Raw genomic sequence first — 27,171 nt, 5'->3', positions numbered from 1 at the left:
TGATTTTGTAAGTCAAAAAGTGATGAATATTAAATCTATAGATGAAAAAACAATTAATTAGTTTCATACTAAATTTCTGTATTTCAAATAATAACATTTTCATATTAATACAAAAAATATAAATTATTATCTAAAAATATTAAATTGTTTGTAGAATTTACTTAGTATACACTGAGTATAACGTTTCATACATACTTTAAAAGTCAACTCATCTAAAGGAAACAAATTTGTAAAAATTACTAAAACAATTTGTATTCCTCAAGCTCTATATATAGAAGACTGAAAAATAATGATAAAAGAGTTCATAATATCTATTATTAATTTATATTAAATAAAAATAATTATTACTAAAAATGTAAAGAAAAAAAGCATTAGAAACAATTTTTTTTTTTTTTATGCTCATCTTAAACGAGTCGATAAAGAGATTGTTAAAAATAATTATAATATAAAATTGTAACTAACAGTCGATGACATAGATAAATATATTAAAATATAATATAATGTACGTATGATCTCATAACTATTAATATTTTAGACAAAATATGAAAAAATAAAATAATTAATAAATAATAAATTTTTTCAAAATTCTTAATTTTACTACGAGTATATACACATTTTTCTAATTATACATAAAAATTTAGAACACATTGGCAAAGCGATATGAAAAATAAATAATAAAATGAACACATTCAATCATTTTTCATAAACTTATGTCTTACTTATTGTAGTAATGCTTTGTAAAAAATAAAATTAATACTAAAAGTCTTTTTTTTTAAAAAATGTTTACACACTGACTAACATTATTTTTTTTTTTTTTTTTTTTTGTTTAATGTTATATAAAAAAATCACATTGCACTTAGCAAAAATATTAAAATCACACAAACACACGTACATAATAAACTATATGCATTTGATTTTATATTAACGATCTATCTATTTATATAAAATAATTAAAACCACTAAAGCTGACGATTAAATGTTCTTTTTTGGAAACTTAGCTAGCAGTGCTTTTACTATTATATAGCATCACAAAAGTTATACAAAATTGCACTGGGATCTAAATTAATACTTAACACATCAGTTTTAAAATAGAAAAAAATTGGTTAAATGGTAAAAAAAAAATTAAAATTAAAACGCAAAAAAAAAAATAATCAGTAAAAAAAAAAAAATATCAACTTATTTACATGAAAGAATACATAAAGCAATTAATTAAAACCCAATCGTTTGAGCGTGTTTTTCCCAGCCAATCTTGGCATAGCATCATTGTGACAATTCCATGTTTTTGATTTGGACCTAAACTTTCTTAGATCTGAAGCATGGGCCGGATCACACATTGACCGATAGCTAGACGGTACACACAAGTGACTGTGTTGACTGAAAAACTTACAATATCCACCATCGAGCAAGTACATTTCTGGATAGTCCAAGTAAGGGTAGCACATACTGTTTTTTTGACGATCTGCATTACGCAGGTATCGTGACCTGTAATATAAAAATGCAGGTTATTAAAGGTATATTAAATGTGAACTAGCTTAATTATATTTAATTAGTACTTTTAATAGTTTATTAAAAGGTTTATAATAAAATAATTATTACCAAAATAATAATTGTGCTACATAAGTTAAGTACATTAAATTAAATTTTTTATGATCAATAAACAGTTTGTTCAACAGTTCAACTATTAAGGTAACTCAAAACATGTATAATGCATGACCTTTAATTTTATTATAGTTTATTTTTACAGTAAAGGATAAAATATTATATTTATCTTAAAATCTTTTTATTTTTAAAATAATATTGTCGTGTACATAGAACAAAACATTTTTTTTTTTAGTTTTACGTTTTACTCCATTACCCCCACCCTTTCTTTAAATTAAATTTATTTTTTAAACACCAGTACAATTCAAAAAAATTTTATTTTGTTACACATACTCAGAAAATACTGATTTTTCAAAAACATTAGATAAGAGTAATACATTTTAAGAAGTACAAAAAAAACCAAAATAAAATTCAGGATCCAAGTATTTTATATGCCTTTTATAGTTGATATTTTTTGCAATTAAAAAATAACTTATAATTTAAAAACAATTTTTTTTTTTTTTTTTTGTTGATCATAAGCTTGATAACTAGGGCCATTAGCTGTGATAAAGTACATAAAATTTGAGTTTTTGTGTAGTGTTTATAAGATTATTGAATAAGTTATTACTAAGACTTATGACTTATAACCACCAACATACTGGCCACAAAAAAAAAAAAAAAAATAACAAATGTTACATTAGTTAAATGTATACTTCAGTTTTAGTAGCCAATTATTTTTAATATTTAAGATAAATTATAAATAGTAATGATACAATAAAAAAAATTTTCAGTGAATTAATCATTTTTACAAGTCCAGACTGACTTTTATGTACTTAAAAAGCCTAATATATTCCATCTAATATTTAAAGAATATTTTATAGTAGCATTTTAAGTTTGAATATGTGCCCTTATTTCTTAGTCCTTATTAAGTTGAATAACTCAAAAAAAAAAAAAAAATAAAATAAATAAAAACACACACTATTTAATTATTACATAATTTTAGTCTATAATAATTATTAATTGTATAATTAATGATAAAATATATTAAATTACTCACAGACTTGGACCTCTTTCTGATGAAAATTCACAGTGAAATATCAAAACATTTCTCTTTGCATTAATTTTATCAGTTTTATGAGATTTTTTACCCAACTTGTTTTCGGTATAATCTTTGAATAGTTGCTCTTTAGTAAATATGTTAATTGCACCTCTTATATGACCACCTTCATACTCGTAAGGATATCTACAAATGAGATTAATTAATAGGTACAGTTTTACTAACAATATAATATTTGAATTACCGGCAATCTATAATTAGATAGGAGTCAATACAATCGTCGAATGAGCCTTCCAATAAATGAGCTAATGTATCAGCAGATATGCTACGGAGATCTGCATGACGAGCAAATGATAACAAAGGCAATATAAATGATTGACTGAAGTCACCAATTAAATTTGATCCATTATCCTCTACAAAAATAACAAGTTTTAAAATAATAGTGTATTTTTAATAATACAAACCAAATAAAATTATTTAGGACAAGGATACTTATAAACAGGATTCGGACTTTAAGTACTTGCTTATATTATTTATTTCTATATCTATTGTATCTATTGATTTAATATAATATTTAGCAGAATGTTATTTAAATTTATGTTATTACAATTTCAAAATGTTTATTTTGGTAGTCTATCTTTAAAATACTTTTTACTAGCTATATGTCATATATTCTACTTAATACCACGAAAACAATAGCCATTAATAAACTAATTTATTTTTCCAATCTTAGAAAAATATACTTAACACAAGCACAAATACTTTCTATTTAATATTCTAAGAGGATAAACTTGAACGTTTTTAAAAAGAGATTCTATTTATTTACTTTTTGGAAGTTTAAGATAATGTTTATTAACTGCTTTTTTTTGAGTCCATTAAATTTTAAACTATGTATTATAATAATTTAAGAGGATATCAACGAACTACTTGTTTTTCCTTTCTAGCCCACTTATATGATAAGACATTTATTATTTAACAAAACCAACCTTGTACTATAAGAATTAATATTAGAATGACTTGATTTATAAAAAAAATGTATGGGCAAAAATATTATCTAAAATAATAGTCAATCGACTCTAATCTTAAAGCTACTACATACAACTAGTTTAGTTCAATTCCAATTTGATATGAGTAGTATATAGTGCATGGGTTAAAGATAGAAAAAATTAGGGCATTGATATCTCCGTAAGGAGCAAACTAATGAAAAATTATCCTCACATAATTTAGTATACATTTAAAAAAAATTATCATTGTTAATATTTAAAAAAATATATCATGTATAAAAAATGATAAAATAAATATTTGAAGAAAATTTTAAACATCTACCGTTATTTAATATTTTTATAAAAAATATTTTGCTTTAGAGCACAGTTAAAATAAAGATAAAAGTTAAAAAAACCAAAATAAAATAATAAAAAAATAATTAGACATTACTTTCAATTATATAAATTAACTAAAGAAAATGAATGTAACGAATTATATCACAAAAAAAAATTTAACAAATTAACAAATTTAAATTTAAACTTCTCAGTTAATGTATTTATTTTGTAATTATTTGAGTTAAACAAAAAAAAAAAAACCGGATTGCTTCATTTTAAATAAATTACTTACCTTTCTCAAATGCAGCTTTTATAGTCGCTTCATTAGTTGAAAATGATCTCTGTAGCTTGGAAACACTATTTTTGCAAAATCCATAGTCAAAGAGTGTAGTTTTTTTATGTGATACAGGAGCAGTTAAAGATGTATTTCCGGTGTCTAATTTTGGAGAATTAAATGACATTGAAAGATCAACATTAGGTTTTAACCTTTTGGATACAATTGATGACTCTGACGGACATTCAAAATCATTAAATAATTTACGTTTTTTCACAACATCAGCGTTTTTAACTAAATCCTATTTATAAAAATATACAATTGTTAATCGAAAAAAAAATATTATAATATGCATTAATACAATTAATACTTACAATTTTTCGAGGTGTCTCTGAAGCATACTTAGAATTTTTTCGTCTTACAATAGGTTTTATTACCGGTGAATGTAACGCAAAAATATCTCCATCAATCAAAGCATTGAATTCAGTTGGAAGTGAATCTTGAGACTTTAATTATCAGTTAATAATTAAATGACTGTGTTAAAATATGTATTATTATTTATTATTTACCAATCTTGCTGGAGAATTAACATTGTCTACAAATGGATCATCTATTTCTGAGATTTCTTTGTGACAAGCAATTGAATCTGACCGAGAAACAGTCAATGAAGAATTTTTCTTTTCAATTACATTTTTGGGTTCGAATCTACAAGCACAGTAAAATATATTAATTAACTGAAAATATAAATTCAAATTAAATTACTGATTGTAGGAAAATACCTGGTTAATGATCTGGAATCTTCAGAGAGCACGGAAAAAAAACCACTGTCTTGTGAATTTGGATCATGATCTTCCAACGGGTGACGACCTCTTGTATTACGACTGTGCATCAAAAACTACAAAATAATAGTATACAAAATTATTATTAATTACTTATTGGGTAAGACTATATTCAAATATTATTTCATACACTTGTTAGAATAAAAGTTTAAATAATTATAATAAAATAAAATTACTGTTGGACTTGACTGAGATGGTGATAACATTGTTTTAGAAACTATTACATCGGCACATTTAGTTGTGTTTTCCTTCTCAACTGGACTATTTATCATTTTTTGAAGCATCAAACATTTCATAGGACTATCATTAATAATTTTTGAACTTCCTTTGAATAATCTTTAATAAAATAATACATACGTAAGTCATGAAAATATTCAATGTAGTACAACCATATATAAAAGGCAGTATTTACCTGGTATTTGATGAGCTGTTTATATCGTGATCTATTGTTTCATTTATTCAATTGAAAATAAAAAAAAATAATTTTAATTAAACAAAATACGCAACAATAAAATTATTTTAACACAAATTATTTTTTAAGTCAATATCTCTTAACATACTATCTTAGTAATCAAAAAATTTAAATTCATTAAAATAGTTACAATTAGCGATAAATGTATATATTTTGTATATCAATCAGAATATATACCCAAAATAAAAAAGAGAGAAAGAGAAACACGAGTAAATAAACGTTATCATCAATATAAGTAATAATAATCATGGATTTTTATTCAAGTCAGTAATTGATTCTACTTAATAGATAGAATTTTTTGAAATATTTTGAAACTTATATTAATAATAGTTATAAAGTACCAAGTATAGTACTATAGTATACACAATATTATTTACAACATAGATACTTATTGTATCTATACATAATTAGGTTTAAAACAATCAAATTATAAATATATTAAATGGTTAAAAATAGGTGTTGTCACATTGATCAGTTTAAATTATTAAATAACAATAAAAAAAAAAAACAAGTTTTAAAATTTAAAATTTACCGTGGAGTATGTTATCATAACATTTTTTCGGAGTTTCACTGGATTCGGATAAAGTTAGTCTACGTCTGACTGTCAGTGATGTTCCAAGACAATTAGCTAAATTTGTCATTGGTGATGACACCTCTTGAATTGACTTCCTATCATTGAATGAACTCATTGTATCACTTGTTATTTACTGACTTAAATGTATTGAGCAGATAGTATAAACTGTCAAAAAAAAATAGAAATTTAATTATTTATAATGATTAAAAGGAAACACAAATATATTATAATATGTAATAACTAAATAGATTAATAAAGAAATTAATATAATTTAGCTAATGGCTACTACCTATAAACTGTTAATTACAATTTTATACATTTAATTAAACACATACCTACAAGTCGTATCAATTCCAAAAAATAATTAATTTTACATATACTATAATTTTGGCAATTTTATTGAGGTTTGTGCTAATGATAAATATTATTTAAATTGTTTGCTTCCGTGAGATATTAAATAATCACTAATAAAATACATTATTTATTGTAAATAATGTAAGGGGTTTTGGGGAGTTTTTTCAATTGAAATGTTTATTTTGAGTATAAGTAGAAAGGCAGAAAGATATTAATACACTAAATCTTTTTTGTAAAGCTAAAGCAATGTATTAGTTTTATACGACCATTTTATAATAGATTGGAAAGCAGACAATGTTATTCATCTACCCAATACCCAATAAAGGTATTTACTGCCATATTCTTAACTCAATATTTTTCATAGTAAATACTAATTATCAAATGATTGATTAGTGATATCAAATCAACTACTACCATTTAAAAAAATAAAAAGGCAGAGGCTTCTTAATAGCTACTGGACATTCTTAACAAGTTAAAATGTGGAATGAAAAATCAAAAAATATTCATAACTCTTTTCCTGCCCCTTAAAATGTTTTTAAATTGACTTTGAAGTAGGTATATAATTCAAAACATTTATAAGACAACTGTATTTTTATTCTTCATAATATTCAAATAATCAGGATACAACTATATATAATTCCTTACTGTGAAATTTAATCTTACTAATGTAAAATTAGTGATTAATTAAAAATAAAAATGGCTAAAAATAAATGGTTAAGTAAATGTAAAGCATAAAACATTTAGAATATTCTTACTTACCAAAAAAATAAAGCATACCTACTTAATTTTCAAGAAAATCAATAGCTCATTCACTTTGTATAATAAACAAAATATAGGTAGTTATATCTTACATAATTGCAATTGTTTCAAATAACTATATTTTTTTATACCTTTAAAAAAAATGTGGATATTTTAAAGCTTAAACTGTACTTATTGTACAAATACAAGCATATTTTTAGACATAATTCAACTATTAAATCATGATAAAATGTTTAACTCTATAAAAAATAAAACAATTAAATGTTTATTTTATAAAAACAATTTGAAGAAAAATAAAATACATAAATACTAAAAATTATATTTATAGCAGTAATTTAAGTATGCATATTAAGTAGAACCTTTACTTATAATAACTTACTGAAAATACGTTTAATATCTAACTTAATCAAAATAATAACCATGAGCAAACAATTATAAATTTCAAAAATATACTCTGTAAATTTACAATAATTTGATTGAATAAATTTATAATAGCAAATTATTAACATATTTGATCCAAACATTGTTTGACTGGTTCATAATTCTTGATTATATCTAGTTTGCTGCTATTATAGATCAATTTTACTGCTATGTCAAAGATATTTTTTAAATTAGATAGGTACTCTTATGAATAAGATTAGATATGTCATACCATAAAGTAGGTAGGCTTATCAGCCAATTATTCAATTTTTACAAAAGAAAAAAAGAAAATCTAAGCTAACTTATCACCATAAATTAATGTAGATAGGTTAAAAGAAATTAGTGAAATAAAATCAAAAATTAGAGTAAACATTAAGCATGAAACTATGACGATGACCGATGGCATGTGTCTGTAGGTATGCGACTTACACATAGATAATTGGTTTTTATAATACTTCAGCTCGTGTTTAATTTTGCACAAACCATTTCAGACACAAACGAAACGATCGGGACTACCTTTCCAGTTCGAGTTCCGCTATCAGGACCGTCTAACGAGAACTCTTCATGCTATTTTTCATTCGAATATACTCACTGTTTACAAAATGTCAACTGCGACTACTGCTGTTGCACAGACCGACGACCGGCGAACGCCACATCGTTTCGTCCGCGACAACACCAACCGTCGGAAAGTTCAGTCGTCGTCGTCGTTGTCGTTTACGCTTCTCGCGGGTGGTGCGGGAAGCCGAGAAAACAAATCGCGATAAAATGAAAAACGAGAAAAACACTGTGAAAGGCGACAAAACGACGAAAGAACTCGGCACCGGACGGCCGCCGTCGGAGGATATAACGATATTAATAATATTATTACAGCGACAGCGCTCGGGCCGGTCCGTTTCGGTTTTTTTCTTTTCAAAAAGTTTAACGGGCGACGTGGCTGCGGCGGCGGAGGCTGAGGTGTACGGCGGTGGCGGTGGTGGTGGTGGTAGCTGCTGCTGGTGCGCCTCGGGCCTACGATCGTCAGTGTGAACCAGTACGGACGGACGGGATCGGCTACGGGCCACCGCCACCAGACGGCGTCCTGGTCGTTGCTTTTCGGCGGCGGCGGGGACGAACGACCATATGTCGTCGTGTCGTCACGGACTCACGGTCGCGGTCGTCGATGGGCTGGCGGGTGACAGGGAGGAAGAGTGCACAAAGACTACACAACACGGTTCGCGCTTTTCCGCGGTCGGTTCGACAACCCCTAGCTGCGACGGACACGAATCTATTCGGCTATTATCATCGTCATTATTATTATTATTATGAATTACAGTACGATTTTATGCGTTTCGCAATAGCGCGCGTGCTGCCCGACCACGCCAATCCGTTACCGCGGTAATGGTATAGTATCGCACAATACCTTCGTATTATTACAAGGACCCGCCGTGTGGCATGTGACGATTTTTTTATTCGCAAATCACCCGCACGCCACCGCTGGCCGTATTACAATGCCAATGGCCTTTCGACGTCGCGGTCGAGTTGTAGGTACCTACTCGCTTCCACCGCGGTATATCCTGCACGCCGTTGTTTAAAAGGGTGCCCCGCACATATTTTATTTAGGGGTAGAGCAACCGGGCCCGAATCTTTGCGTCGGGGGTGCCGAAATTTTGGCTATACGTATAAAATAGGTACACGCCGAGACATGATTCGCGGTGCGCATGACTTGTGACGATAATATTGCGTATTACGGTTGCTAAAGACTATAATATATTATAAATTATGGAGAGTAGAGAACGTGTTCGTTTAAAGCCAACTCCGAGACGATAAAATTTATAGTGAAATCAAGAATTAGAAAAAAAATGCCTAATCGCCACCGACTTTATTTGCGAGGTGCAGTGCAGACAAATAAGACCACTAAATGCAGAATATCGCTTCAAAAAATAAACTTCAACAATTTGGAAATAAAGTTCGAAATGTTTATAACATTATGGACAAAAATAGTTTTAAAAAGTCGACTGAAATCCAACTATATATACTACATATTATTGTAACCGTTTAAAAGTATATATCGCTTCCATACCGGTGTATTGACGCAAAATTATTAACCACGTTACTTGCTTGATCATTTCTCATAATCTCCATATTGCATTTAAGCCTATTACATATAGATTATAAACTATAATATTATGACCTAATTTTTAGATTTATATAATTGATGTGTTTAAATCATCAAATATGTTCGCAGATCTGACATTAATGCTCGAAATATTATCCTGATTTACTCTTCATTGTATAAATACTTATATATTCTATAAAAGATATTACCGATTAAACGCATCTGATCTCTGTATAGTGTATACTGTATATAGTCTATATTGCAATCCACCGACCACCGTCTATTTAGCATAGTTATCTAGCGCCTAGTATTGTGGACTGTGGTGTATTATGTACAATTTATTTGTGTAAATTTATCACAAAACACTTAAAAAATCATAAATAATAATAAAATTATACGAATGGAGTAAGAAACAGCTAAGTGTGTACGAAATCAATGACCGAATTATCTATAGTATACATATATTAAAATTTATAATATCACACAATTTAGATTTTTCATGCTGATATATTTTAAATATTAATAATTAATATTCGATAACATTCGATATGGCTATCAATATGTAATACATAAATTACGCATTTAGTGACCTATATTATTTAAAATATAATATTGATATTATTATAATAAAATATGTAGGTACCTATACTTAAAATTCAAATTGCAACGGGCCTATATGCTCGTAAGACTCCTGCTAACTTTACCGACATTACTTTCGTACCTACTACGCAACATACTAATGAATACAATTACGACGATTGTACAAACGATTATAATAACAATAATTTCATACAAAGAATAATATCAACAACAACAATAAATATAATTTATGTTTAGTGAATGATACAATGTACATAATTAGGTACCCAATACCTATTGACGTATCACATAAAACCATGATTGAAACCGTTATTATATGATATAATATGTTTATCGTTTATCGATAAGTATTCTGTACGCATTTATATAAATATAATATTAATTATTAACTATTATTATAATAATTTATATGATGATGCTATATAATATGTTCATATGATTTTTTTTATCCAGTGTTTAATCGTAGACGATTGTAAAGGAAAACGACGTCTAATAAAAAAACTCGTCTTTGCGTGGGTCGATCGTAATAATAATATACATTATAAAATGTGGTTCCATTTTTAACGGACAACAGCACTCATGACGGAGACGTCGTTCCGGACGTTCCGATAGTAATATTATACATGTATTGATGTATACAAAATATTTATTATGTACATACATATATATACTATATATATGTACTATACATACGGTATAGTCTCGGACGTATCATGTACTGTATAGGTACTTCCTCTGGCTACTCATGACCATTTTTCGATCCAACGCGCGCTTAATCGAACGGTTTCACGACTCGCATCTGATTACCTTCTTCTACACTAACATTGTATGTAGTATGTACCTATGTATATTGTTTCATAATATAACACTATACTCTTCGTAGATTAAACCTTGCTAAGACAGTGGAAGCGCAGCTATCCACGCAGCTATATTATTATGATTTATGATGCGAAGCGCATGCGCATTTCTGTGAATATTTTCAAACGCATCGCTACGAAAAATACGTTAAGACGCTTGTTGTACGTTGTAGAGCGGTACCTGCATACGTCTTGTAGCAACATAATAGCAGTGCAGCATTGTGATCGTGGGCGTGTGTATACTGTGTATAGAAGTGTAAAATATAAATTATATACAAAATACGTATTTTACGACCGGGACGAAATCGCATCGGAATTTCGAGAGAAAAAAAGTATAATAATTTATAAACGGGATATATATGTAGGTTTTACATGACAATAATACACTTTTACTTATATCGTTGTCGAGATCCCGAAAAAAAGGCCGACGATATATTTTTATGTACATCGTTTGAAACTCGTCTTGTGTATTATATGTTATATATGTGTTTTAGGTATATATAGAACGCGATCGATGTACGTTAGCGAACAATATGTGTATATATACATATATAGTAGATATTTTTATAATATAATATGTTATACTACAATCTAAAACATTTTAACGGCGTGCGAGGCGACTGTTTGTGCGTAAATATCACAAGCTTTGGGGGAGGTTGTCAAAAAGAAACCGTTTTTTTTTTTTTTTTTGAAAAAAATTTCCCCGAACTACATATGGACCTTAAAATCACACAGATATATATGTAGGTATTATATCGGGTGCGTCTTGGCCTCGAGGGTGAATGGGAACGGTATCGGAGCATATAGATATTTGGGGCGACCGAACGAGAACTACGACGCGGGCGCCTTATAACAAACATTATACGCATATACGAACGACAAGGGTAGCCAGGGTAGCCGGTAGGTAATATATTATTATATGTAGTCACGACTTACGACTATGCACCGGTTCGGGTTTTACACTACACACCGTGTGTATGTGTTTGTGTATATATATATATTTATATACATGTAATATATGTGTATGTTAAGGGGTGCGGTGGGATTCGTGGCGCGTAGGTAATCGCACTAACACATGTATAAATATAATATATATTATATACTTGTGTATTGAATATACAGAGATTTCGTTGGACAACGTATAACAATCGAACTGCAGACGGTTATTTTTCAAAAGTGATTTTTTCGATCATGAAAAGAATGTTGAAATACTGAAGATGGTGATCTTAGGTTTTTCTATGATAAATTTAAGTACTTATATATTTATATATAAATATATATACATATACGTGATTTTCTCTTAAAAATGTACATTTTATCGCGTATAAGTGCTTAGGTTAGGTTTTATCCTTAGTCCTGCAAGTTAATTGATAACAAATGAATTAAATTATTATTACTAGTTAAATATATATTGTACAACTCTTACAAGTATGCGTACCTATACGTTATTAGGCAACAGCGCATCGGTCGTATCACGCGCTTTGGTTAATCTATATAACTATATTAATATATTATTATATAATTATACACCAATAAAAAATGGGATTACAAGGTTTCTGCAGATAAAGATTTTATCAAAAAATACAATAATCAAACAATGATATTTCAAATTAAATATTATATTATAAAATTTATATTTTAATAACAAATAATACCTGCTCATATAAGTATATTATATATACTTACGTAAAGGATAAACTAGGACATATGGAAACTAAATATCTAACTATAAACAATAAATATCAAGAAAATATCGGTAGTTTGTATATTATACATACGTGTTATTACACATAGATGAGATATTGGTTCACGCACGAATGTCGTATAAACAACAATAATATGTTGCTTGTACAGTTGTACACGTAATGTTTGTCTTTTTTGACGTTTCCGGTTTAACAAAGTTATTACTTCACTTGAGCGATAGTGCGTGTGTATTAAAAAATAATAGGTAATATAATTATATCATATACTAATAATAAGCCTACTTGATATGATAATATAAAAATGTAAAATATTTTTTTTTATTATTTAGTTATAGCTATTTTACAATGTTTTTACCGATTCAGGTATATGAATATTTTCTTTATTTACATTTAAATAGTAATACTTATATATTTATTCCTAAATGAAAACATGCGTTTTCTAAACGATTTTTTGTCATTCTGAGTATTTAATATTTTTGTTTATTTTAACTAGTAAATTTAATAATATACTGATATAGCAATTGACAATTGATTATATAATTTATAAATTATAATAGGTACTTTGCATAATTAAATATAAAATATTATTTAATCATTGATATATTAAATTATATTTGTCAATAGAAACTTGATAAAATCAATTAAAAGTCTTAATATTTTTATGATTGTTAAAGATAAATTTACAAGTTATGAAAACATTTTATTAGTTTCGTTTGTATCGATGTTTAACTCATTTAAAATAAGAACATTATTTCTGAAATTTTTTTTTATTGCATTGTAGTCGAAATGATATAACAACAAATAACCTATACTGCAACGATGATCTATAATAAAAGAAACGTCATGTATAGTAGTACTGTATAATATTATATATATATATAATACCTGCAATTTATTCTCATATATTCTATAATACCATCATCCCCAATTTATTATTATAGGGGTGGATCCAAATAGGGTAGGGAATATAGGGTCTATGACCGCTCACTATACATTTTAAAATTGTAAAAGAAACTCTTTCGTTTTCATTTAATTTATTTGTTATTTAATTATGGATTAATGAAATACCTTAACACTGCCAATTATAATCATAGGGAAAAATTATCGTTTTATACGTTGGTAGTACCTCCTGTAACTTACAAACAGTATATATTATATAAACACAGCCACACATGACCACTATATAGAAACCAAGTCAGGGAAATCAATCAATTGCGTATAATTATAGTTCGTTAAAATATACCTCTGCAATTCGCAAAATTCTCAATAACCCATCATCAGTAGAGGAATCGAGAAACATCTAAAGGTTAAAATTAAAAAAAATAAATACCATTTCAATATAAATAATTTAAGTAGTAAATTACGTTAAATAAAACTGTGTAGTTTGTTATAAAAAAGCCTTTGTGTACATGGTATGCATGCATATATAATATAATATAAACTCTTGAAAGTTGAATAATAAACCACGAAATGAAATGTATTCAGAATATTATATAGGTGCAACAGGTGATTTCTTTTTATGCCGCGATGTCTTCTTATGATGCACATAACAAAGAAATTCTGAGAATTAATAGCATCCATTCAAATCTATAACAAAACATAGCGTCGATACGAGGGATGAACGACGAGTGTGCATTGAGCGACAACAATCTCAAATCTGCAGCGATATTATAATAGTTTGTATTATATTCATTCACAGGTCGAATGAAATAAGCTGACCAAAATAATGTAATATCTCTGATAATAAGAATTTTTCACGCTAAAAGCGTATATTACTTTCATTATTATTTTGAAAAACGACAATTTTAAAATTTATTAATATTGACATGTAGGTACTGCAGTATTGTACATGCGCATTATTTTAAAGTATAAAAGAGCGCATTGGAATTCGCATAGGTTCGCATATAAAGTGAACAATATTATGTACCTGTATAGTTAAGTTATACCTATATAATAGGTCCTATTATAAGATCATAAGATTTACAGTTATAACTCATAACTTACCTATCTATACTATGTACCTGCAGATTCGAGTAAGCTTGTAGTTGATCCATTGATTTATGTGTATAGCCGTTCAACAATAAATTCATCGATATATGTGCCCAATTTAGATTGTATAAAAACTACCAAGGTGTAGAAATCTTTAGTACGTGATATTTTGATATTAACCGAACGAACACACGCAACGAATGAAACGAAAAACGAACGAGAACTAGGTACCCATATAGTAGAAAAAAAAACTCGTACTGTTTTTTTTACATTTTTTTTTCCACGATTACGATATTAATAATTATTGTACTCTCCTCCAGTCGTCAAATCGTTATAAAATATAATGTGTGTGCGCGTATACAATTGTGTACAATTCAATTATAGATGTATTCATTTTCTTTTTAAGAATATAGCATTGTACTAACTTCGTTATGAATCTATACAGGTATAATCGAGATATATATATATGTATGCAATGTACATTTAAGCGTTAAGCATTAACTTATATTTAAACATTAAATTAACAATATATATCTTTATATGGTATTGTATTTGTATTTATGTGTAAGTGTGACAATTGTTGCAGTTGCGGCATCATAATATATATATATTAATGTTAATATACCGTCATTTTTCAAATTCTTTATACAGACGGACCTGTGTAAATATTATACATTCTAGTATATTGTATAAAAACATAATTTTGTATGGATATACTGCAGTATATAATACCGATATACCTAAAATATCGTATACAGAATGCGCGTCATGAAGGTCTAACATATTATTTCAATATTTGAATTAATATAGTCGAATAGGTATTATAATATACTCAACACTCTGTATACCAACATTATAGTAATATAGAGTAGGTATATACCTTATACATAAATTAATAATACCTATATATATGTATACATATTACTTAATACATATTCATATACATATTTACTGATAATGTGTAATATGATGACAAAAAGATTAGTCATCGGTAAATTTAACGGGCACCGCTCGTAAATAATTATCATTAGGTACACACATTAGTCGTAAATTCGTGTCAAGAAAATAAAATTTTTACATACATTAAAAATATATATAGATATATACACGTATGAAACAATTACATCGGATTTTTAATCGTGCGAAACTGTGAACTATGTTGATCTCTGCACAGACTACACGTTAACACTGTGCAATCCTATATGTATAATACTATAATGGAACTCGTACGAGTTGGGGTGAGCTGCGACATATGGCCGGAAGGAATTAGTCCCAATGCTCCCGTCTAACATCTCATCACTTACACAGAAACTTCTTATTCGTTTTGTGTCAAACAATTTGCATTGATTTGATAATTTGTTAATTAAATTAAATGCCTATCTTTTTGCATAGGGGTACAAGACAGGAAGTAAGAATACCGTTGAACATTTTACAAATGATATACGTTACCGAAAATAATAACAAATAAAAAAAAATTTAAACCACCGACATTCCCTTGGAATACCTAAACTGTTCATATTTAATGTACCTATATACCTAACAAATAACAATGGCTTATATTGTGAAAGTAACCGATCAAGAAGTACCACATTATTTGTAATTTGTATAGCTTTGTATGTGAATTTGGCTAAGGGTGACCAGATTAAAAAATAATATTATAATGTTTTCAAGACAATAGAGTTAGTAAAATTTTAACATGTCCCTTATAATTATTTTCATAACAACCATGTCAACTTGATTTCCCATAACAAAAACATCTTGCAGTATAAATTTTAAACATTTTTTTTTTTTTAAATAAAAAACCAGATTTTTCGGTGTATCCGTATCAATTATCAGTTTATCTATTTTCAGTGAAATAAAGACATATATATATATAACACTTTATAAAATAATATTATCTACAATATGCAGTAACTATATTTAATGTATACCAATTTACTAGTATAGAATGTGTAAGCGGGTAGAGAATAAACGAGTTCGCGTGCAGCCCTATATGCAGGCATGCAGTTATATAACTTGTCTATAGCTGTTCACTGCTCTTAATATTTTATACTATAACATTAAATTAAATTTTACATAAATTATAAACACACACACACACACATACATATATATATGCATAATATACACACGTAACTACCATGCAACACCCGGAGACGAACCAGCCGGACAAAGACGGACAGAACCCCGTCCGGTTGACTGCGTTCGATCGCCGGCCGGTGTGTAGTTAGTGATTATTTATTGCTCAACGGCGGTATCGTGTACTGCAGTCTGTAGCAAAATATAATAAAAACGTTCACCGTAACGATAAATTTCCGTAATTCCGTACTTCCGAACATAATTATTGTGTGCGCAATCTGCGCGGGGAGATTTTCCTCAAGAGTTTTTATTTTAGGACAACTGTTTTACGCGGTATGGTAATACTCGTAATTATTGTCAGTCGAATGTGTATTACACACTACACACATCGTTCGTGTATCGTCGTAATGGATCTACAGCGCGTGATCTGTGTTTGCATCAAAAAAAAAAAAAAAAGGATATTGTGTGAAATATTATTTTTATAAATTTTCATATAATAATAAATATAGTTAATACGATGTGATAATTATTATTGTGATATGGACTGAGACATAAAGGTATACATTATATGCAAATAAATATGCAATATGCAATATGTGTATTGTATTATGTAATTTATCATCTGCGAGTGTGCTGCCGAGTATACCACAACAATAATATTATCATATCATATTATTATCACATAATTTCTTTTAACGTATTTCTTTACCTACGCGTTGCCGGTGGTCCACCTAAACCGTTACTGAACAGTGATGCAAATAAACGCGTACGTCGCGTACCTACGTTTACTGATTGTAGAAACAAGACAACTGAGGTTATTAAAACATTAACGTTTCACAACAAAAAAGAGAGGCAGTTAATTTTGAAAAAACAAAATTTGGAATGCCGTCATATTTTATAAAAATATTTATATTTGAATATTTGAAAATGAAACTATTAAGAATAATCGGGGGAAGGGGTATTTATTATATTTTACCGTCTACCTATAAATACTTACTTGCCGGTCAGGCGTGATCGCATGCAACAGATGATACGAGAAAGTGTATAATATACGTTAGTTTGTACCAACACGCCTATTTAGTTTTTTCTCACATAGTGGAGATACTAAAAAACTAAACTATTAAATATATATGTGTTGGGTTTGTGTTTTGTGTATACTGTATACTTTAATTATTATTTTAAATAAAAAGCTTATATAAGCCCAGGTTCTGTTAAAAGGAATGTTAAATAAATATTTTTTTACTTTCTATACATTTGCTGATGTCAAATTTAATTGCGTCAAGAATGCATAACGATTTTCATTGAAAAAAATTTTATTTTTTTCAAAACATTGTTATGTTTAATTAAATTTTAATATATTTTTTTGATGAACCATGATCATGAGTATTTTTAATAACAATAAATATTTCTTAAAAATGAAGCGATTGGTAATATCACCATAGTGGCGTATCACGTATATATACTTGAATGGGGAGGGGGAAGTTATCAGTGGAAAAACTCTAACCTAAATTCATTTTGAAGTATTTTTAATGATTTAAAATAAATTTAAAAAAAGTTTACAAATGTATATGAAAAAATAGTTTTAAATATGGTCTTATACAATATTAGACTCCCAAATTCAAAGGCCTATTATAGTAAAACGTATGTTTATGCAGTTATAAAATGCTATATATCATAGTATCAAGGTATTAGCTGTGATAAAAAATCGTATCGATTGTAACTATTGTATCATTCTATTATCATGTAAACTCAGTACATCACAGAAATTAGAAGTAAAAATAAAAGAATTAAACGACGTTAACATGTTTATGCGCAAAATAAACTAAACCTTATTAAAAAAATGGTTTATGAGTAAAAACGCATACCATTAAATATATAGAGTCCAATATATTTTCGGTATTAATACCGGTGTCTGATAACCTTATAACTTTATTAGTTATAAGAGTTTTTTATTATTCTAAATACATAGGTAAACACCTCGTTAAATAAGAAACAAAAACTTTTTTTTTGTAAAAAATATTTTAAAAACGCTAATGTGGTCGTATCTTAAATATTGTTCTTTAGACATTATTTTTATAGTAAGTGTTTTTACTTTAAAACCACTTTTTATCTATAGTTTGTTTGCTTATAAATACTTTAAAATTTTAATTTTTTGGTTTATAAGTTAGATTTTTCCACTAACTTTCCCCAAAACCTTGCCGATACAAAAGTCATAACGTGTTTACATTACTGCAAGTGTACTTAAAAGTTACGCTACTAACCAATTTATTATCAAGACATATTTATTGGTTAGTATACATTGTTACAAATACTAGGTATAATGTATCGGTATATCAATTATAATTTATTAATTTAAGACAATAGACATAGTATTTACATTGATTAAATATACATTTCATGTGTAATATGTATATTTAATTAAAAGTATTTATACTCGTATACTTGTTCGTTACTTATCCTCACAAACAATTTAATATTTATATTATAACCAGGCGCGGTGATATAAGCCGACGTATATACTTCCTCGTACCAGCTGTTGTATTGCCACTCCTGGCAACCAAGTAAGATAGTATCAAACGTTCAGGTATATTATAGTAACGGAAATACGAATCAACTATTCGAAATCCTGGGACCTGATAAAGATGCAAACATAAAAGTAACAAATTTTTTAAAAATGTCAAAATAGCACAATTTAATTTAGCATAATAATAGGACTGTGTAAAATAATAATAAAAAAAATGTAATCTACACGCTAATAATCATTTTTGTTGAAGCGTTATTTTGTTCAATGAAAAAAAAAAGAAATACGAATACAAAAGCGCCATCTGTTCGATTTTAAAACAAGTTTTTTTTAAAACGAATTATTTTGTACAAAAGCATTTATTTGACAGTGTTAAAATTCTGAGTTGTTTTTATTTGTGTTGATAACTTGAAACATGCAATTGAAAATGTTCGGCTAACTGTGGAAGTTTGTGGTCGTAATTAATAATTATTAATAATTTTCATTTAATCACACTTAACCATTAATCAATCATAGTACTCATCAATAGTATCATTGTACTATTGTAGTGATTATGAAATTGGAAAATGGTGTACACGCTGATAGTAAAATATGATATTTCACTGATGTTGAAAAATAGGAATATATATATATGTACATACTACATAGATATTTAGTCATATAGTTGAATTGGAAAAAGGAAAAAAAATTTTTATTATTTAATTATTACAATATATACTACGTTTTACTGCAACCCATTGGAAATTCATATAATCTTATGACAATAGCTGTAATAAAGTTATGCTTTTAAATTTTGACGGGGTTTTGCATTTTTTACAAAGCTTTATAAATTCATTAAGCCACCTAATTTTCCTTTTCATGTTGATCTTCAGCTTTATATTCCCTTTCTTTACCTTTAAGTAATTATTTATATCACCTTGTCTGTGATATAACTTATCATTATAAATTGCCGTTTTCTGCATTTAACAAGTTAAAGTGAGCACGTAAACAGATGGTCTGTATCTAGCTCCTCGCCAAATTCAGAATTTCTCGTTCTCTAACATTCCCTATATCATCATATTAGAAGTAGTCCTCCCAGTTTCAGTTAAAATGCTTATAAGTATTAAATCCCATGTTAGTTGTACATGGGTTTACCATTAACTGCCGAGTGGTGTTCTTCCCCAAAAGTTATACCTACTTAGCCACTGAGTGATTACTATCAACAACGGTATTTTGTGTACATCATGATCGACCCCTATGGTTTGGAAGTTCGAAATTTCGAATGTTCGATTCGCGTACAAAATTATTTCACCGTCAACAAGTTGTCAGAGTTGCCTACACTGAACTCCTCAAAAAAGTGTTATTTTGTTATTAAAAAAATGTGTTTTTTTATATACCTACTTCATAAGTAGGTGTTAATGTGTTATTATTACTACTTTACTAAAATACAATAAGGAGACATAATGTACACTGGTATTCGATCAATAGCTTTAATGATTTAATTTTTTTGGACCAAGGTCTAAGTTATTATTCATTCTTGATTATATAATATATTGTGACGAATTCTCGGTTTCTTGGACATCACAGCCAAAATATGATATCGACATTAACGTCGTTTTATTTTGAATTAGATTGCAAATCCATTTACTTGGAATATCTTTGAAATATAAATAATATTATTATCACTTCCTATATTAAATCACTATTGTTATTTGTTGTCACTACTCAGCTGTATTTACCAAATCGTCCAAAATCTAAATTTAAAATTTTCCACGTTTTTACTTTTAACAGTGATTGATTAGTATTTGGTAGCGCGTAGAACTGAATAGTGAATAGCTGATGGCTGTCGTGTATTACTGAAATGCTTATTAATTAGTAATACGTACTACGTAGTCTGGTAGTGTAGTGGAATTGAATAAGGTTTAAGGTCCGACGTAAGTACCTGTTGCAATATTTCATACTTTTAAGTGTTAAATATTTAAATACTATTCATTTGCAAAAATGTTATGAAAAGCCAAAGGCAAAAGTAATCGTTTAGGTATTATGACGTATCAATGCATAATATATATTAAATATTTGACGAAAGAGTGATAACTAATTGAGATCTTTCAAACATTATAACAATCACAAATTTTAAGTTAAATATTATTATTGTTGTTAGAAACCTATGTATGTATTAACATTCAAATCAATATACTTTACTGTTAATTTCATGTTAACATGAAAGGTTATTAAGTTTTTTAACAATTAGAATTGATAGTAATAGTCTTTTTTTACATTTCTTTCAAGTTATGCTTTTTCTATTTTAAGAAAAAAAATTTTTACCTCACTTGCCTAATTATGAGAATAAAAAAAAAAATAGTAATTACAGTAGATAGTTACCTAACATTAGACAAATCCTTATAGTAGTTTATACAATTTATATGATAGTATGATAGGATATTATGAATTATTAGGTATAGGTACAAGGTACAATAAAGAAAAATCATAAATAGAACTTCTCAAAAAGTCAAATCAGGCTATTAAATTAAGTATGTTTTCCCTATTATTACTTAAAATTTGTCCTTTATTTCTTAATGGTACATAAATATTTAACAATTGAAGGTGTACCCAAACCTATTATTACTTTACTACCCATTTTTATATTTGGATTATGACTTTGAAAACCCAAAGATAATTATTTAATGTTATACCATGAAAACAGTTAACTTAAAAGAGCTTCAAATTTGATGAACATTCAAATTCTGACTTCATCATTTTCAAAATACCAAAATATATGAGTCCTTTCCAAAAAAATACCTAGTTAAAATAAGGGTATCTGGTAAAGTTACAATGTTCTCAATTAAACTAGGTTTATGAAGGAAATGTATTTTAAAGGTATATTTTTTATAGTGTATATTATTATTTATTGAATATATTTAATATTGTAATTTGTTTTAGGTTAAAATGTTTACTTATACAAATCCTCGTAAGTCTCTTCGGTTAAATAAAATTGAACCATCGCCATTTTCAACAAATCGAAAACGTAGATTATTTTCTGAAAACAATTCAGATGAAAATATCTCTCCTTCTATGGTTTATGATCCTGAGCATGCTTTTTCTGAAACATCTTCAAATATAAATTCAACTAAATTAAGTCCTACTTTAAGTGAAAAATTTGAAAGCCTTATTTCAAAATCAAAGCATGAGCATTTATGTTTATCATCAATTACCACAACTGAACCTTCAAATCTTCAAACAATTGAACAAACTGCCACAACACCATTGAATTCAAAAAATGTCAAAGGAGACAAAAATCATTCAAACGAAAGCTTGAGCTTAAATAAAATTAAAAACAACAATGCTGAGTCTGAAGTAAAAGCTTCATGTTTTTATGATTATAAAACAGTAAGAAATTTAGATTATGTTACTAATTTAATAAATATTTATATATTTTTTACTTAACTAATACTCAAAAAATAATTTAAATATAACCCTATTGGAATCACAAATTAAAAAAAAAAATCATTTTTGCTATGTGCCTATTTTTTTATTGTCTCATCATACTTAAACTTTTAAAAAGAAACAACAAAAATATAAAGTGAGAAACTATTGTGTAAGATGTAAATTAACTGTTTAATAATACCCTAAAATTAATGTTTATTTACAGATATCACCTAAAAATTTTAGTATTGAACGAGTTACTCGTTCACATTATAATCCTAAAGTAAAAGCAAACTTATTTAAAGATAATAAGTCAACTAGTAAAAAAAGACCTAGATCTACTAGCCGAGAACTAAAAACAAAAATTAATTTGTTTCCTGATGTTATACCACCATTTAAAAAGAAGCCTAAAGATATAAAATCATTTAAAAAAGAAGAGGAAACCAATTCTACTAAAAAAAATGTAGTTAAAAATACTAAGACTCCTAAACAATCTTCTTCAAAAAAAAATGTATGGACAGAATACATGAATCAAGATAAACCCAAACGTATTCTTATGGAACAACACGACAACAGAAAATTTTTCAAGTCTAAAGTGGTTCATAATGATATACTAAATAAGAAGTAAAGTTTTCTTTGAAATCAATTTTAATTGTTGTTACTTTTTTAATAATATTTTTAATTTTTTAGAAAAGATAATGGTTTTAACTTTAAAGTTATAAATTGGAATGATGAAAATAATATTAGTTCTACAGTTGAAGTCAAAGAATCTAATTTAAATGTTCTAGAAAGATTCAATGATGACAATATCAGTGAAAATGAACAATATATAAATAAATCAATAGAATTGTTAGATGATAGCTATTTAACAGCTGCACATAGTTTGCTACCAACTCCAACATTAAAAAGAAATTATAAAGGTATAAAATAATCTATAATTAAGTTATAATGTCAAATATGATCCACTAAATTAATTTTTATGTAATACTAGAGTTTACCCTAAAATTGTATTTAATTACTGGGCTTGTGTATGTTTAATATTTATATAATATATATTATATTTATTTTTATAATCACTAGTATATAATTAATGATTTCATACAATATTATTATTTTTTCTTTAAATTAAAAATGTTTTATTTAAATCTGCAAAAGAATTTTTAAATATTATATCCATAATCAATGGATAGATAGGTGATCTCAACTAATTGTTTTAACTGTTTTTCAAGTAAAGTTCTTGATGAAATTATAAGAATAATTATAATATATTACTTGAATTAGTAACATGTAAGTTTAAACAGATATTGTTACAGCAGTAATTTTAAATGATATGTGATATCTAATAAACTAAATATAATTTACTGTTTGTTCCCAGTTCTCTAAATAATTAATTTTAACACCACATTAGTTGAATCTTAATAAGATTCTAAAAAATGTACCATAAATGTTTTTAAACGAGTATGTAGCTACAATTATTCTTTTTTCAATGTTGGGATTACTGATAGATATTGCTTATTCTGGTAAATTGTGTACATCACAACCCATATTTTTATTTTTATAAAAAATGTAATCCAAGTAAACTGTAATGAAAAAAAAAATAAATATTTAATGTATTATAGTTTTAATAAATTTAATTAATTGTTTATTAAGATTCAGAATTTTTAAATAAAGATGTCCAAAATCAAAGCTCTATTCTAAAACCAGTTTTAATTAAGAATGCTTATGATTTTTATGAGGATTGTGATGTAGAAAAATGTCTTTCTGCTTATTCTTCACCAGCTGCTCATCTAAAGGAGTAAGTGTTTAAAAAAGTTAAAAATAAAATATTCATTATATTATTCATATTTTTCAGTGTATCAAATACTTCAACTGATTTTAATGACACAATTATAGACGAATCAGTTGATACTTCAATCGATATTAATAATACAATTATAAAAGAGTTTCCTGATACTTCAGTTAATGTAAATGAATCTCCACGAACAAACTTGTTCCCAATTTTTAATAATGAAACACCTTCATCTAGTCATATTATTTGGTAATTGTATATAAATTATGTCTATCACTATATTTATAATATAATTTTTTTATAATATGAATTATTCACATTAATCTAATTATACAACAAATCTAGACTTATAACCTTAGTAATTGAAGAAATATAACTTAAAAGTAAAAAAAATATAATTATAATATATTTTATTTTTATTAATTGAGTTTTAATATTATTAGTCCTAGTGAAAAAAAAAAAAGTACAGTGCGAAAAACAAGAAAAAATATTGACAACACTCAATATCAGATTTATGCAGGACAAAAGAAATTTGGTGGTTTTTTATGCAAACAATGTGGTCTTTATTATTCAAGAGGAGAACTAGAAGATGAAGCAGAACATGACAAATACCATAAAGCCAAGGATATTTTCAAGTATAAGGTATACTAGTTAAATTACATTTTTCTATTTCTAATATCTGATTAGTAATTATTAATTAATATATTATATTTATGTACTCTAGACCGTAAAAAATGAAAAAGTTATTTTTAAAGATTTTGATGAACGCATAGTTGTAATATCTGGATCAGATTCTAAACTTTTATGTTCAAAAGCTTTAGAAGTGATGTCATATGTTGATGCAGAACTTGGCTGCAGTACAGGACTTTCTGTTTTACCCACTACTAAAAAAGTACTTATTCTGTCGTACCTATTAATAGTAATGATGATTGTATTAAAAATTATAATTGTTATAAAATATTATTATTATTTTCAGGTTTATTTGTATATAAAAAAGAAACAAGTGATTGGATGCCTAGTAATAGATTTTGTATCTCGGGCTTATCAGAATATAGAGACTGAAACAGAAGATATGATTGTTGTATCTGTAGAATCATATCCTGTGAAAGCAGGTGTTAACAGTATTTGGACAAAATGGGATTGCCGTAAAACTGGAATTGCAAAAAAATTACTAGACTTTTTTCCGGTGAGGTTTTTGATATTAAAAATATAATAATAATTAATGTTTTGTATATAGATGAATTTTAACTAGCCTATTATTTTATTATTTTTTTTAGTAAAAATTATGCATTTGGTCACATATTGACACTTGATGAAATAGCCTTTACAGTGCCTACACGTGCTGGTAAACAATTCATCAAAAAGTATACAAACAAAAATGATTTTTTAGTTTATACTGGGTGGTAATTATTGTGATTTATTATTCTTCATTATATAATATACATTTTTCATCATAATACATTTTATTGTATTCTTTGTCAGAGTTTTGTCCTGATTAGTTTTAGACATTAAGGTCAATTTATGTAGTATTAAAAAATAATTTATTTTTGTTAATTGTTATACATTTATTATTTTTTTGGACCAAGTGTTATTTACATTCTAGAAAGTTATTAAGTTAAAAAATAAAAGCTTTTATCTCAGCTTCTATCATTATATTTTCATGAAAATAAAAATGTTATTTATATATTTTTAAATTTATACAAAGTTTGTCAAATATGTAACATAAATAATTATTAATTATATACAAATTTATACTCTTTAAATATATTAAAATAAAGTTAATTATGCTATTTATTTTTACTTGGTTGTCTGGTATTATATGTACCTAGTTATACATCATTAGTAATTTGTATGTATTCATTTTATTTTTTCTTTGTTTTTATTAAAATGGTTAAGTGTAAATGTATATATGAGTATGTATATGAGTGTATGTATTTTAATTTTAACAAAAGGGCTCAGCCTGTTTAATCTCAATAAATAAATAAATTAAAAATAAATCTAAATAATGCAGAATACTCAAGTGGGTTATAATAAAATCTTGAACCATAAATCAATTATAATTTAAACTGATTGTAACAGTTAAAATTTATAAAAAAAATTAAATAAGTAATATTTTACAGTAAATGAACAAAACAATTTAATGGTTTGGTACCTCATAGGTTTTAGTCGTATTGAAGGATTGTGAATTTCTCTGATTTGATTTTATTGTGAGTTGACTGGTAACAAGTTAAAGACATTAAGAAAAGAAACTAAGTTTTATTCTTTTCAAAAGATAAAGTCAAATATTTGGTTATCTCATATTCAAAATACTAATTTTGATTAGGCAAAGCCTGTATATCTATAACACATTTTATCTGAAAAATAATTTCATTAACTCTGAAGGTATACATGAATTTTTCCTGTTTTAAACAATTTTCATTAGATAGAACCTAATTTTTTAGGCAACTTTGATGTATCAACAATGATTTTAAGTAAAAAATTAATTGAATA

At 26.9% G+C, this 27,171-nt stretch overlaps 2 protein-coding genes across 4 annotated transcripts; one reads left to right on the top strand and one right to left on the bottom strand.

The window, feature by feature from the left end:
• Nucleotides 1–887: 887 nt before the first annotated feature.
• On the bottom strand, nucleotides 888–15,039 carry LOC112599093 (M-phase inducer phosphatase-like). Of its 2 annotated transcripts, none has more exons than XM_025345827.1 (11): nucleotides 14,906–15,039; nucleotides 6,072–6,278; nucleotides 5,480–5,510; nucleotides 5,244–5,403; nucleotides 5,008–5,123; nucleotides 4,798–4,933; nucleotides 4,603–4,734; nucleotides 4,247–4,529; nucleotides 2,880–3,048; nucleotides 2,636–2,821; nucleotides 888–1,482 (listed from the first exon to the last, which is right to left on the bottom strand). In XM_025345827.1, exons 2-11 carry the CDS (start codon nucleotides 6,226–6,228, stop codon nucleotides 1,206–1,208), a joined length of 1,647 nt encoding a protein of 548 aa, XP_025201612.1. In that variant the 5' UTR covers nucleotides 6,229–6,278; nucleotides 14,906–15,039; the 3' UTR covers nucleotides 888–1,205. The 2 variants fall into 2 exon arrangements, with proteins under 2 accessions (XP_025201612.1, XP_025201611.1); XM_025345826.1 differs by lacking the exon at nucleotides 14,906–15,039 and adding an exon at nucleotides 8,239–8,667.
• A 6,218-nt stretch (nucleotides 15,040–21,257) lies between these two features.
• Nucleotides 21,258–26,286, top strand: LOC112598861 (N-acetyltransferase ESCO2-like). Of its 2 annotated transcripts, none has more exons than XM_025345507.1 (10): nucleotides 21,258–21,403; nucleotides 22,410–22,856; nucleotides 23,119–23,516; nucleotides 23,583–23,812; nucleotides 24,564–24,687; nucleotides 24,745–24,930; nucleotides 25,125–25,323; nucleotides 25,406–25,573; nucleotides 25,658–25,865; nucleotides 25,958–26,286. In XM_025345507.1, exons 2-10 carry the CDS (start codon nucleotides 22,416–22,418, stop codon nucleotides 26,086–26,088), a joined length of 2,085 nt encoding a protein of 694 aa, XP_025201292.1. In that variant the 5' UTR covers nucleotides 21,258–21,403; nucleotides 22,410–22,415; the 3' UTR covers nucleotides 26,089–26,286. The 2 variants fall into 2 exon arrangements, with proteins under 2 accessions (XP_025201292.1, XP_025201291.1); XM_025345506.1 differs by having other exon boundaries at nucleotides 24,543–24,687; nucleotides 25,958–26,285.
• The last annotated feature ends 885 nt before the right edge of the window (nucleotides 26,287–27,171 follow it).

This window comes from Melanaphis sacchari, unplaced genomic scaffold (assembly GCF_002803265.2).
Source record: "Melanaphis sacchari strain LSU unplaced genomic scaffold, SCAv2.0 Contig4_pilon_pilon, whole genome shotgun sequence".
Taxonomy (NCBI): Eukaryota; Metazoa; Arthropoda; class Insecta; order Hemiptera; family Aphididae; genus Melanaphis; species Melanaphis sacchari.
Note: the sequence above shows the minus strand (reverse complement) of the source record. Positions and strands in the feature narration are given on the sequence as shown.